Consider the following 14822-nt stretch of genomic DNA (forward strand, 5'->3'; position numbering starts at 1 on the left):
GTAAATACGGTAGTTAAAGACGATCACCGTGGATGCAGACTTTGCACGAGAAGTTGTGCTTGTTTAGTCACGTGACAGAAGGTTACAAGTTGGGACGAAGACATTGTTTCGTCACTCGAGGTCTACGCGTTGCTCAGGCGAGTAGCTTTGCCTTGGTTTCTGTCCTATTGTCCCTCATGGATCAACAAGACTCCGCTACTCCGGACGTCTCTCAGGAGTCGAGACAGTCCAGTTCCGAACCTTTTGAGTCCTTTCAGCTGTTTAAGGAACATATGGACAACAAGCTGAGGACATTGAAGAGAGACATTGTCGACGAGTCCGAGGAAAGGTCACTCAGTGTTTTCAAAAAGGTGAGAAAATTTGATACACCACCTTCAAATACAAAGGGAATGAAATTCAATTTAAGTTCAACACTGACATTTCAGATAGACTAGATTCGGTCAAAAGACATTGTAACAGGAGAGATGTTTCCGAATGTCTGGAGCTTATAGACAGTATCCAATGTTCGATTAAGAAGAGGAATAAGTTCATCAGATTAGCAAACCGTTCTCCGTCAAGATGGGGATTGATATCAGAGTTAGAAGGGGATGGCATTGCTTCTAATTCAGAGGAGGAGAGAAGGTTTGACATGGCAGAAACCAAGGCACTTCGCAAGCGTCAACGACGTGAATTCGGCAGGCCCCGAGCCAGAGGAACTCAAGGATCCGTAAACCCATGTCCTTATCCTCAACCAACTTTGCCACCAACAACTCAGCCTCCCAATCAACTTTTTCGACAGTACTCCGGGCGTCCTTACCCAATTTCCAGGCCATGTTTCTTCTGCGGGGAGGTCGGACACTGGAGAGCCACGTGCCCTGCAGCAGCAGCTCTGCGCCAGTCAGCCCAGCAGAACTCAAGGGAGGGAACTTCCCCAACAGGACGCAAGAAGTACAGCGAGAGGCACAGTCTTGGAGAAAACTAATGTTGAGAGTTCATCGAAAACCCTGGCTTCCAGGAATTTACCTTCTAGTTCACCTACCGAGTTAGAAGGCATAGATCTTGAAGATAATGCCTTGTATCAATCTGATGGTTTCGAGTTTGAGTCTAGTTCTTGCGCTATAGTAAAAGGTAGTCTAAAGAAACACATTCCTTTCTGGAGAAAAAATTCTGCTTCTGATTACATTTTGCAAGTTATAGAACATGGTTATGTTATTCCATTTTTTTAAACTCCCCCTTCCTCGTATAGTCGTAACAATTGCTCTGCTTTTAAACACAGTGTGTTTGTGACTGAAGCAATTCAACAACTCCTCAGTAATAAGTGTATTGTGCAAGTTCAACAAAAACCTCATGTTATAAGTCCACTGTCAGTGTCTGTTCAAAAATCTGGCAAGAAAAGGTTAATTTTAGACCTGAGGTTAGTAAATCGTTACGTTTGGAAGGAGAAAATTGTTCTCGAAGGCCATAGTGTTGCTTTGAACTATGTTCATATTGGAGGATGTATGTTCAAGTTTGACTTAAAGTCAGGCTATCATCACATCGATATTCATGAAGATCAGCATAAGTTTTTAGGTTTTTCGTGGACAGACAGTGGTCGTACCAAGTATTATTGTTTTACTGGTCTCCCTTTTGGTTTAACTTCTGCACCATATATTTTCACCAAATGTCTTAGACCTCTTGTGAAGTATTGGCGACAGAATTCCATTGATATCGTTGTATATCTGGACGATGCGTTTGGTCTGGCGCAGACTCTAGACTTATGCAGAAAACATTCTTCTTTCGTTAGATCTACGTTGGCTGAGGCAGGTTTTGTCTGAAATCCGTCTGGGAACCTTCAAGACAAATAGAATGGCTTGGCTTTAACTGGGATCTTGACAAGGGTATCATTTCCATTCCTTACAGGAAACTTAAGGATATAAACCAAAGTTTTTCAAAGTTCATGTCCCTGCTACCCAATTTTACACCAAGCGACGTTGCCAGACTGACCGGTAAAGTCATTTCCCTTATGCCAGTATTTGAAGACGTATGTAGGCTATTAACTAGGCAGATGTACTTGCAGATGCAGGGTCATGCTCACTGGGATAAAGTTGTAACGTCTTATGACAATCCTGGCTTTGTTTCAGAGCTAGTATTTTGGAGAGACAATGTTTTGAATTTTAATAGTAGAAGTTTACAGCAAGAGTTTTCTCCCCTTATTAGTGTGTTTTCAGATGCAAGTTCGGTTGGTTGTGCAGCATTTATCCAGGGTACCGATTACATTTTTCACCATACATGGAATATTTCAGAGAAAACATTCAGCTCAACTTGGAGGGAATTAAAGGCTGTTGAATTGGCATTGTTTTCTTTTAGACACTTTCTAGCACAGAAGTCGGTCAAGTGGTTTTCAGACAATAAACTACTTTGGTAGTTTTTCCACTGTACTACAGACTTTAGCCCTGTCGATCTTTAGATGTGTAAGGTCAGATAACATCAGTCTACAGTTCTGTTGGATTCCCAGGTCACACAACGATAAAGCAGACAGTTTGAGTAAATTCCGAGATTATGATGATTGGACCATATCGGATCGTGTTTTTCAATTGTTAAATAACAGGTGGGGCCCTCACTCTGTGGACAGGTTTGCGAGCCATATCAATGCTAAACTAAACAGGTTTAACTCCAGATTTTGGACTCCGGTTTCGGAGGCAGTCGATTCGTTTACTCAGGATTGGTCCAGAGATAATAACTGGGTAGTTCCACCCGTATCTTTAGTGACGAAGGCCATAAAGTATGCCCTGAACAATAAGGCTCCAGCTACACTGGTAATTCCCTACTGGCCATCGGCATCGTATTGGTCAACGTTGTTTGAAAATGGTGCATTTCGCTCCTTTGTAAAGGACTTTATTCAGTTAAGCGGCAGTACTTCCTTTCAGGGGGGCAGCAGAAAGTCAATTTTTGATAGTTTTCAAGGTTATGCATTAGCCATTAGGATATAGATTGGTGCTTATGTCACTGGACATTTTCAGAGCTGTTTACCGCTGGCGTGTGGAGTGTGAGAAACAATCTACAGGACGAGAGACTACTGACTTTAGCTGACAAGTTACCCGATATAGTGTTGAAATCAAGGGCACCAGCTACTACAAGCAAGTATAGTAGAGCATATAAGAACTGGAGAGAATGGGCCTCTAGTTTTGATATTAGTTTTCTTCCAGCGTCGTCTTTTCATGTTCCGTTGTATCTAGTTTCCCTGATTCAAAGCGGTAAGCATAGTTGTAGTATAACAGAAGCAATTTATGGTATTTCATGGGCACATAGAATCTCAGGACTCCCTGATCCTTGCGCAGATAACCTGGTCATTAATGTTAAAGAATCAGCAATGAGAACCTGTGTAAAACCTGTGGTTACGAAAGATCCAATCACACCTGATATGTTGTTAAAGTTGGCAAATACCTTTGGCGGAAGCAATGCTACTTTGCTAGATTTAAGATTCTTATCAATGTCTTTGCTCTCATATGCAGGATTTTTCAGATTTTCTGAAGTAGTGAATATTAAAAGAAATGATATTACCTTTGAAATAAGCATTTTTATCAGAACAAGTAAAACTGACGTTTACAGAGACGGTAGAACTGTTTTGATTTCTGTTACTAGTTCTCCGACATGTCCAGTTACAATGTTAAAGAGATACCTTGAGGCAGCAGATCTTGTAGAGTCTTCCGAAGATTACATATTTAGACAACTGTGTTATTGTAAACGTAAATCAAAATACAAATTGAAAGGAAAATCTCCGCTCTCCTACACTAGAGCTAGAGAAACACTCCTGGAAAAATTAAAGTTCATCGGTGAAGATACTTTCAAAATCGGACTGCACAGTTTTCGCTCAGGGGTAGCCAGTGCTGTGGCTAACGACGGTGTACCAGACAGACTATTTAAAAGACACGGTCGCTGGGCTTCGGAGACAGCTAAAGACGGTTATGTGAAAGACGATATAAATTCATTACTCCTAGTGTCAGCGAATTTGGGAATTTGAATGTTTTTGGTTGCGGCATTTGTTGGAAGTAAAGTTGGCTTGCATCAACAGGCCCGTTCTTTTATATCGAGGCGCGGTAGACAGCACCCTGTATTACGAGTATGTTGTACTTGGTAAATAATTTATGTTCGTTTGAGCGAAGCGAATTAGAACATAAGATAGCATTTCTAAATAGAGACAGTGATTTAGTTATGCACTGTTACAATCGTTGGGTTTTTTTACTTCTTTTTCTTTGATAGTCTTCACTTGAATTTCTATAATTACATTCATTTATTGTTAAACTTTGCTTACTCATTTGCTAAAACATCAAGGGTATCACAGTTAGGGATTTTCTTCAAACGATTCCGCCAAAGCGCAGTTGATTGAATGAAGTCCCTCAGTTTATCAGCTGTCCAGTCCATCTTTTAAGCCCACTAACTGTCTGGAATGACAATATTATATTATCAACATGATGAATGGCTATTTTACACGTCAGGGCTTATTTCCAATATGGACTCAAATATTCACAACCTCAAACTTAATCAATGATTACGCAAATCCGTCGTCGCTCTTTCAAGCACTGGGATGTTCCAGTAACTTGGCCATTTCAACTGACCAAACTCTTTCATAAAACATCATACCAGTTGTTTATAAAGTTATTTGGGGTATAGTTATCGTATTTGACTTACCTCTGGGTTTCCTGGAACGGCAACTCCACGTCTTTGTAGCCGTCAGTGCACATCCGAGTACCGTCATTGTGATAGTCGCACAGTTTCGACGTGATGAACTAAATGAAAAATGATTCAATACATTGCTTTATAGATGTGTTTTCCATCTGACAATTTTCTGAACACTGTAACAATATTATCATAATAATCTGAATGTGGTATTAACATTCTAAGTGAATCAACTCGGGGGAAAATACAACGAGCATGGAAAAGATGCTGAGGAAAAGGATTATTTTAATACGAGATAATCTGGGATATGAACAGTGGCAACGCCTGAATGCCCCCTAGAACACCTGAAAGACCCAAGTTATGACAATGCATACTGGACCTTATGATGCTCTATAGACCACAGCCATCTGATATAAAGAAGAGGATTATACAAAAACTTGTCAGTGCTTTCTGTTCAACCCCACATCGTCTCATACTTGATTGATACTTACCCTATGTAGTATATCCTGTGCAGCAGATTGCTGAAGAGATACCCAACCATAACAATAGACAGCCAAACATCCACCAGGTGAAACCACACGATCCACCTCTGAGAAGAACTCTGGAATATTAAACCAGTGCAGGCCACAGGCAGCAGTAACCAAGTCTACCGAATTTGGATCACAACACAGCATTTCGGCCGTCGACTGTTTAAATTCCAAGTTTGCCAAATTTTTAGGCGCTTGTTTCAACTGTACCTCACTAACATCAAGTCCCATAACTTTCTCAAAACGGCCCACCAAAGGTAGAGTACTCTGATGTCCAGTTCCGCACGCCACATCTACTGCCAACTTGAATTTTCCTCCCCTTGTTTGACAGTATCTGAAGATGAGGTCAAACACCTCTTCAGAGTAGCGGGGACGAGCCTTGACATAGATTTCTGCATGTCTTCCGCATTCGAAAAATCGTTGACTCATGATTGCTAAGATCACAGCAGAAAATGTATGGGTGAAAAACACAAGCACGCCTCTGTTTTATACTATATGTAGCCTGTAGATAGATAAATTTAAATAAGAATGACCGGTAGATCGATGACACTATTACACACGTACTTTTAAAATCTGGGTATCCCGATGCAGTCGAGCGATATCAAAGGTCAGTTTCACATTCAACACAGTACGCTACAAATGCTGTGATTGGGCATTAAAGATGTGAGGTTGCGACAGGTCATCCCGAGGGGGAAATGTTTACTAAACTGTGAAAAGGGTTTAGTGAAGGGTTTGCAACAGCAAGTGCCACTGGGTACAATTGTCTATAGCAAGGTGGAAGTTATAACTCTGCGTTGTAATCACTGACGTGATTCTCCCTCTCTCTCTGTATCAGTTGTATTATAGGCCGTTAGGCCATATTTCGTTTTAGTGATTGAGTGAGTTTTGGTTTAAGCCGCACTCAACAATATTGCAGCCATATGGCGGCGGCCTGTAAATGATCGAGTCTGGACCAGACAATCCAGTGATCAACAGCATGAGCGTCGATCTGCGTAATTAGGAACCCATGACATGTGTCAACTACGTCAGCGAGCCTGATCACTCGATCCCGTTAGTCGCCTCTTACGACAAGCATAGTCGCCTTTATGGCAAGCATGATTTGCTGAAGGCCAATTCTACCCCGGGACTTTCACGGGTCTTTCGTTTTAGCGATTAGCATCGTGGGGAGAATAATGTGCCGTGATAAACGTTGTAAACACCCCTCAGAACCAGCGAAAATATAACACTGGGAAGTCTGAGATTTTCGGCCAAGAAAAAAAGACGAAAAAGAAAAACCGGCAAGATACAAAGGTACCCAATAGAGGTTTCGTGTACAATACAGCGGAGTCAATGCCAAAGTAATGGGTCACACATATAATGCCAATTCACCGAAGTCTTGGTCAGAGAGTTAAAAACAGTTTTACTGAATGTAACACAGCGAGCGGTCAGGCAACGATTATGTAGGTCAGGCGTGTCCGCTCATCAACACAACCAGCCTTCATATATAAAGTCACCGGTTCTTGAATTTTCGAGCACATACGACCATCGCCACCAGCGTAGAATTCTCCCGTAATCTCCCGGAAGTACGCTCTACTAAGCTAACTCAAACTCATGAAGAGGTAACTCTGAATCGCTATCTTAAAGTCTGCTGCCAAAATACGAAAAGTATTGAACATTTATGATACGAAATGTGAACCATAATAATAATCAGTCAAAACACTAAACTTTGTGACCCAATAATAATTATTGCTTAATCAGTAATACAACTTACAGAAAATACAGTCTCGTAACAGCATGCAGTGATTACCTTATGTCCACATGAATGATGATTGAGTAAATTATGTGGCATAATACATTCAACTGCATTTCCACTTCAGCTATCTCAACACCACCTGGACAAAAAACAAAAATCAGTCAGTCAGTCGATTTCTCTTTATTCATCATAAACAATGTTTCCACAACTACCTTCAAAATATGCTCAGTAGCACTAACACGTAGGAATGCACAAATTAAAACATAATAAAAAAACAATACCCCCTATATTTACATCACATTTTCCTCACATTATGTCGATGTTTAAATGTTGCAAATATACATTGTCACAAATCACAAAGTCCTGTCAGGAGAATTCCCTACTTGCACTCTTGCACACATGCTTATTTATATTTATTATTTATCATTATTCTAGGATCGGCTTTACGTGTTTTCAAAACCTAATGTCGTATGTGATGGAATGGTGACTCAGAAACAAAAACTTATTTCATGCTTTCCTAACCAGGGTGAATACAAGAAATCATCAGCTGTACATTTAGACATTCTATCATATCGATAGCTACCCTGAATTATATCGTTAATGACCAGGCTGCAAGGTGGCAGGGACTGAATGCATCTTGTTGGGTGGCGTTACAAGGTCCCCATTTTTGCCCTGGCTGCTGGGGCCATTCGTTCATTGTCTAGTCAAGTCTAGTGTAGCAGCTTCTCGCTTTCCCATAAAACAACGGAGTAGACAAGGTAATAATCCTCTTTGTCGGACCACGATGTCAATTCTGGGGTTATGACTGCAGCCACTTTTTGTTTTCACTTGTCCACTGTCCACTTGAAAGTAGCTAGATCCTTCATGCGCTGTTTCTAGGGAAAAATACAACACATGCATTCTGAAAGTACATTTATTCTAGGGAGCGGGCTTCTGTCTGATTTGATAATGACGCATTACGATGATGTGTAATGACTCGAGATAAGAAAAGTTATTTTATTACAGTTATGTTCTGATGTGACAATGCGTAGCACATATCATGTCAGAAAAATAACTCAGAATATTTCAAACCGTGGTGTCAAGAAGTGTATATAAGCCGATAAAAGGGTATTTGTTATATAGTCCAGTTTCAGGAACTTACAGATCGGATTCTGTTGTTTCTTTTAGCATCTCCCATGTAATTTTCATTCTTTCATGCATTCTGCCAAGGCGATGGTCCCTCTGGCCCCTCCACATTCCCCATAAGGCTTCTATCAAGGAAAGCAAATGTGTTCATATTCATATTCGCTATGTATCAAACCAAGTAATATAAAATTGCGGTATATGCATTCCTGAAAGGGTAACATATTTTTTCTATTAGTACTAACATGACCAACACAAACCAAAAGCAACCTGTATTGGCTAAATGTATTGATATGTAATGATCTCAAAATTGAATGGGTTGTTATTGAATTTGATGCACTAGGTATATATTATTATTATTATTACAATCCCTTAACCCTTATTTTGATTGTTCATTATGTATCAAACCAAGTATTAAGTAACTGTGGTATATGAATTACTGAAAGGGTAACATAACTTTTCTATTAGTATTAACATGACCAACATGATTTAGTGGAAATTATGCACTACAGAAAGCCTTGGTGTACTATGTCAGTTCTACTAGATATTATAGCTGCATCATAAGAAATAATGAAAACATCACAGGTAAAGTTTCCAATCATAATGAATATATACTGTGACAATATGCTGAAGATTCTGAACTGATTATTGATAGGGCTGAGAAGACTTTGTATTCTGCTATTGACACTATTAATACTTCGTACAAAATGTCAGGTTTGAACATTAATTTGCATAAATCAAAAGCAACCTGTGTTGGATCAAAAGCTAAATGTATTGATATGTAATGATCTGAAAACCGAATGGGTTGTTAGTGAATTTGATGCACTAGGTATTAAATTTACACCAGATCATGGACACGTATGGGTGATCAACACCAGAAAAAGACTGGAGGAGATAAATAGACCCTTAGCAAATTTGGAGGAAAAGAAATTTAACACTTATTGATAAAATAACAGTAATAAAAACTTCAGTCTCCAAATTGGTTCATATTTTCGATTCCCTGCCGAAAATACCAGCAGAGTTTATCACTTCCCTTAAAATAAAATGTGTATATTTTAAGATTTGTTTGGAATGAAAAGAATGATAAAATATAATGGAAAATAATCAGAAACAACTATGAAGAGGAAGGTTTGAGCAGCATTTACGGATACTTTGAAATTATCTATTTTAAGACGATATTTCTAAAGGTGTGATAAGGAGAATCCATGCAATATGCGTTTCAAAGACACATTTAATTTTTGGAGCAAATCTCAGACTTGCATTAAGATTGAAAACCTTTTTCGGCAGGATGTGCTAAAAGCATGGTAGCTGTTTCATGTGTTTTTTTAACCAAACAAAACAAAACAAACAAACAAACAAAAAATTCCACTATACTGATCCAAATAGCACCAATGAATTTCTATAACAACCAGTATTGTTAAATCACAATTTCAAAAATGCATAAAGTATATAAAGAACTGGGTAGATAAAAGTATAAAAAATGTTACGGATATTTAAATAAATATGCATCCTAACATATTTGCTATAAAAACCTACAAAGAAACATTTCTCTAAAACGCGATATGGCAAACAAAAGAAATGAATAACATAGACCAATTGAAAAAAAAATTGAGCCTTCTGTCCCCAACACCTTGATGAATTTAAATGTATTCATGTTTACCCTATTTCATATATTTCCTGTAGTTTCTACATATGTTTACCATCATAATGTTGATATAATATCAGTACATAATCTATCCATATGTCCCGCACTTTGCACATACGACATAGGGAACCAATAAGATATTTTTTAAATCAACTAAAACGAAATTCTGCTATATATTGCTAACAGACAGAGTGAAATAATTTGATAGTACATTCACCCAATCAAAAAACAAGTTAATAAAAATTTTATTTTCGTTTTGCATTTAGATGTAAAGTGGCGGAGGCAGTGACATTCGTAATCATTTAAAACTCACCATATATATACTTCTATTATCCTCCATTGCGGAGAGAAATCACATGAGAAATACAATGAACATCATAAGACCATATCAGAAATTGGACTGACTCAGTCTTGTTTCCGTCGTTCCCTTCGTACTGGTGGACAGTTTGTGTTTTATAGTACACAGTACACATCTTGTACACGTATCCTACTGCAGTAAGAGTGAATCGTGAACTGTAATTTTCACTTAGAGTGAAGTAAGAACTGCAGGACAATAGATTGAGAATCAAATCACCATCGGACATATTGTGAAGAAAAACACTGAAATCACTTGGTCCAATTTAGCAAGTCCACACCAGAGACCATCCCGTCCCACAGCCAGCAGTTCGTTAGTAAGGGGCCAATTTCAAGCATTTTACCACTATACTTCAAATGTTCATATACCAGATTGTCATCTCCACCAGCCTTGTTATTCTTCAGTTTCGCGCACAGTTTGGCTACGATGGACTCATTGATAAGATGTGTGCCATCGTCGGCATTAGATGAGCATTTTGAACGGATACTATATACTTTAGCCTCAATGTCAGATGTGATGAGGCATTGAAGTGATCTTTTTCAGTGTCTTGGAAGACAGTTTGTTAGGGAGATGCCCATGCTTCCATCACTGATTCCGGTTCACTAACCACATTGCCGTCAGACAAGGCAGGATATGCTGTTGCAAAGCTATTCTTGCTTCGTGATCTTTTGTTGGACTTCCAGAAGAACTTGCTGTCAATTTCGAATGAGTGGTTATACTCATCCTATATAGACTTAATATGTTCCTCTGTAGCAACCCATGCCTAAAAGTATCTTTCACGCGATTATAGTGGCGGAAGGATTCGTGCTCCATCCCTCTCGTTTGACCATCTGAGATCCAAGCACGTCCTGCCAACCTCATATCATTGTGATGTGCGTTCAAAGATTGAGTCCAGTAAGGTTTGGCAATGTTTCCGCTGCTGCTCTCACCAATGTTTCCATTATGCTAGAAGAGTATCCTTCAATTTCACTGCTTGTATAGGGTTCTTGGGGAACACTCAATGGCCACAGCATGTGTGATACAGCAAACGTATAGCCATTAAGTACATTGTGTCGATTTGCACTTTCCCATGATATACTTGTCTTTTGTGAGCTCAACACTGGAATAAATCAAACCTCGCATTTTGATACTGAACATGAAAACGGATGTTGATCAGTGATCTTAAATATGTTATCATCTAGAAACTTAGATCTCACCACATGACATATGCTGGACTTGTCTATTAGAATTTGATCAATCACGGTTTGGGGGATCCACAGTGAGAACAAGAAGTCCAGTAAGGATCTGCACATCTGTTTTCAGCATGAACTGACACAAGGTTGATGTGTGCTCCTTGTATCAAAGATGAAATTACGCCTGGGGCCTTGTACCTTAGGGTTCATGGCGCCCACCAATATAACAGTACCCAGTGTTGAGTACGCTTCCAGCTATCAACACTCCATGGAAATCTCTGAGTGTCATGGCATGCCGCAGGCAGGTAGACAGAGAAGAAATAAACTGGTATTGAGTTTGGTACATGCATCTCGACACCAGTGGTGAAGTCAAACTCCATTTCAATTGGTTGCATGAAGGGTAAAATTCTTTTTGAGGCCAACATAGCTACACCTGCTTTAGCAATAAAACCATTTGGATTATGTATGTAATTCTCTTCAAAACATTTGACAAACGCTTCGTGCTGTCGAGACAGTTCTTTTAGCAGGTAGACATCATGCGTCTGCGACTGGTCTTCCGTTAAGCCAAACATAGCAATGTCAAATTTCCTTGAGACATTTCAAATGTTAAGGGATACTTGTCGACCAACTTCGACAATTCCACGTCATTTGGGTATAATTAGTTCGTGTACTTCTGCCAACGTCGAGGGATCCATTGTGCCGACGATGGGGGATTGTTGATATACTTTATTGAGGTGACAGGGATATCCCTTTCTGACAAAAATTCTCTCATTTCATGTTCATTCGTATCTTTATTTACATTACCAACACAGACTCTAGCCACTCGTGGTTAGTGCTTGTACACTGTCTGTATATCGTGGTATCCTGTGTTATTCACAAAAGTTTGTTTTGAACTAGATTCAGTCCTTTACCGTTCTTTTATTTCTTGGGTTATTTTTGTCGAAGCTAACAGATATGCCCTGTCTTCTGCGTTTGATCTTTCGGATGAAAGAATCTGATTTATCATGTGTGTGAAGAGATTTCTTGTTATTCACGTTCGTCTATTTGTTTGTTGATTTAGATACCTCGCTTTGATTGTATTCATAGTGTTTGCTATCTTCCGACTGTGCCCTATTCTTAGCGAGTAATTTGTCATAGAAGAAGGAAGGACAGTACTATGATTATTCAACTCATTGTGTTTTATTCCACCCTCATTGTCTGACGGTAAAATGGTGTATATTTCATCAAGAGTGGTGGCCTGACTAAACAGAGGTCATATCTTCAGCCTGGGTCAGTGTTACGACTCCTTCGGGGCTCACTGCATTCTCGACTTCCGCTTGTGTTATTAAGCAATCGTTATTGTGATCTTGTGAATCGGGGGCTTGTTGTTCAGGAGTCCCAGCGTTTAGTTTCAAAGCACTAATAGTCTCAGACTGGTCACATAGCTTTTGCTTCCGCTGATCTGTCTGTCTCCCATGCTTTTCATTGGCAGCAGTCAAATCTTCAATCAATCGAGGTTGAAACGAAACGTAATCCTTCACCTATGATCGTTGAGTTTTCACCGATTCGTTTAGTGAATCGCTCTACATCTTGTTCATGTTCACTTCGTAATATTAATGTTATGAGATCTCTGTTTAGCTCAACAAAACTAGATTTCTGTAGTCCAAATTGAGTGTTTCATGCATCATGACTACAGTGTGTAGATTCATCTGAGCAATTATATCTGCCAGTTCATCACACATATCACCGTCGTATGCCCTCCACAAGTGGTAACACTCCTTTGCAAATTTCATTGCAAGGGAGCCGCCGTGTTTTGTTCTTCGTTCAAGACGTTTTCTTAGAAAACCAGATTTGAATGGAAAGTTTTCCATGCGATTACATCTGTTGAACAAATCTAAGCGAAATACTTCAAGTTCATGATGGTCACTCTTAACCATATGTAATACTGTAGATATGAAAGTGTCTCTGGGAATGTCACAAGCACAACCATTCGTAAACATGTTGATGAAGTCACAGTTAAGGGGCACATCTTCATGATTTTCCTGTTGTGACTCATCATTATTATGAGACATGATATCCTCTTCAATACGTTTTTCAATATGTTTTGAACAATATTTAATATTCAACAGAGCTAGTGCTTATAGTATAGTAACAAAACGTAGTGGATTGGTAAACAAGCCTCAGGCTTATGTCAATACCTTTCCACGTGGTGAAGGATATACAATGAGTGTACACTACATGTTACAATGTAATAAGGCACATATACACGACAAACATACACATGAATTCTAGGGCATGGTAGATCAACTTTTAGTGCAAGAAAGTAGCGGATATTAGATGTGCAGAATCAGTTGAAATGTTACAAGTTTTAATAAGCACACATTTTGGTAAAAGGATAAGTTAGGTGGCTTCTTATTCTCTTTTAAGCTTAGTCATCGCAACAGGAAAGAGTAAAACTTGGAACTTGGTAACAAACGTGTTAACAGAGATGAAAACGAAATCTTGTCATTCAAGAAATCGCTTAGTTGCTGTAATATATTGAACAACAGAGTCACAAATGTGTATAGAGTCTTGTTTAGATGCACCTCTCACGTGTAGGATATCTATGATGCTTATGTTAAGACATATTTATCTGTTGCGTCTGTAAGTAGTGACAGACATGTTCGGTTGGATGGCCACAATGGCATGAAGGGTATTCAACTAAGAATCTTCTGTACATATCTGCCATAAGGTTACTACACTCTAATCTTAGTCTACCCATTGTTATTTGTAAGTGGCGTGGGTCATAGTTTGCATACCATTTGAAGTCATGTGCAAGAGGTCTATCCTGGTTCATAAGAAGATTAAAGTGTTTCACAGTTCGTGCATTTTTAATTGTGTCACTTAAATTATTCCAGTCTTGAACAACAGAGGGAATGAATGACCGGCCGTGACTGACTGACCTTGAGCCTTCTGCTGTGAGGTTGGCTGAGTCGCGCAAATTACAGAGAGTCACACAAAATGTCAAAATGGTCGTACATTATTTTAATATTTTTCAAAACTCATGACATTGGTATTAATTGATATCAACGTGTAAAAATGACGAAAGGAGTTATGTGACACAAAACTTTATTTATTATTGAAGTATTTTCCGAATTGATACTTTGAGATTGTCACTAAGGTGGAAGAGAAGTTTACCCTTCTCGTGACTGGTTCACAGACGGGGAAACTTCTACTGATGGAGTCTAGTTGATAAACCTATGTCCAGAAGGTATTTCCCCTGTTTTAAAATATATGAAATAATGATGTATAATGTCTGGTAACAAATGGTAATTCATGGTAGTTCTTATTACTATAGGTACAATTTCCACTTATCCTCTAATTGGCTCGTTAAATACTAATCAACACATGATTACATACATTGTGCAACCTTAATTAATATGTGAATCTAGATGTGCCTCGTTAACTAGCCGCCAGTGATCAGTTATTTGTTAATCCTTGTATCTATTGTAATTGTTCTTTCACTTTTCGCATGAAGGAATTCGAAGCAGCCATGGCCTATCTTCAGGAGGACTATTGGAATGATCAAGTGTTTGACCAGACGTAACGGCTAATTGGGCCATTAGAAGTTCAAGATTGTAACTAGAAGTAACAGATAAACAGTAAAAATAAACAG

The 14822-nt window shown here is 39.0% G+C and overlaps 1 protein-coding gene across 1 annotated transcript; it reads left to right on the plus strand.

Annotated features, from left to right (window-relative positions):
• The first annotated feature begins 3448 nt into the window (after nucleotides 1–3448).
• On the plus strand, nucleotides 3449–3979 carry LOC137287650 (integrase/recombinase xerD homolog). Its single transcript, XM_067820032.1, has one exon. The coding sequence runs from the start codon at nucleotides 3449–3451 to the stop codon at nucleotides 3977–3979; it is 531 nt and encodes a 176-aa protein (XP_067676133.1).
• The last annotated feature ends 10843 nt before the right edge of the window (nucleotides 3980–14822 follow it).

Source organism: Haliotis asinina, chromosome 6 (genome assembly GCF_037392515.1).
Source record: "Haliotis asinina isolate JCU_RB_2024 chromosome 6, JCU_Hal_asi_v2, whole genome shotgun sequence".
Classification (NCBI taxonomy): domain Eukaryota; kingdom Metazoa; phylum Mollusca; class Gastropoda; order Lepetellida; family Haliotidae; genus Haliotis; species Haliotis asinina.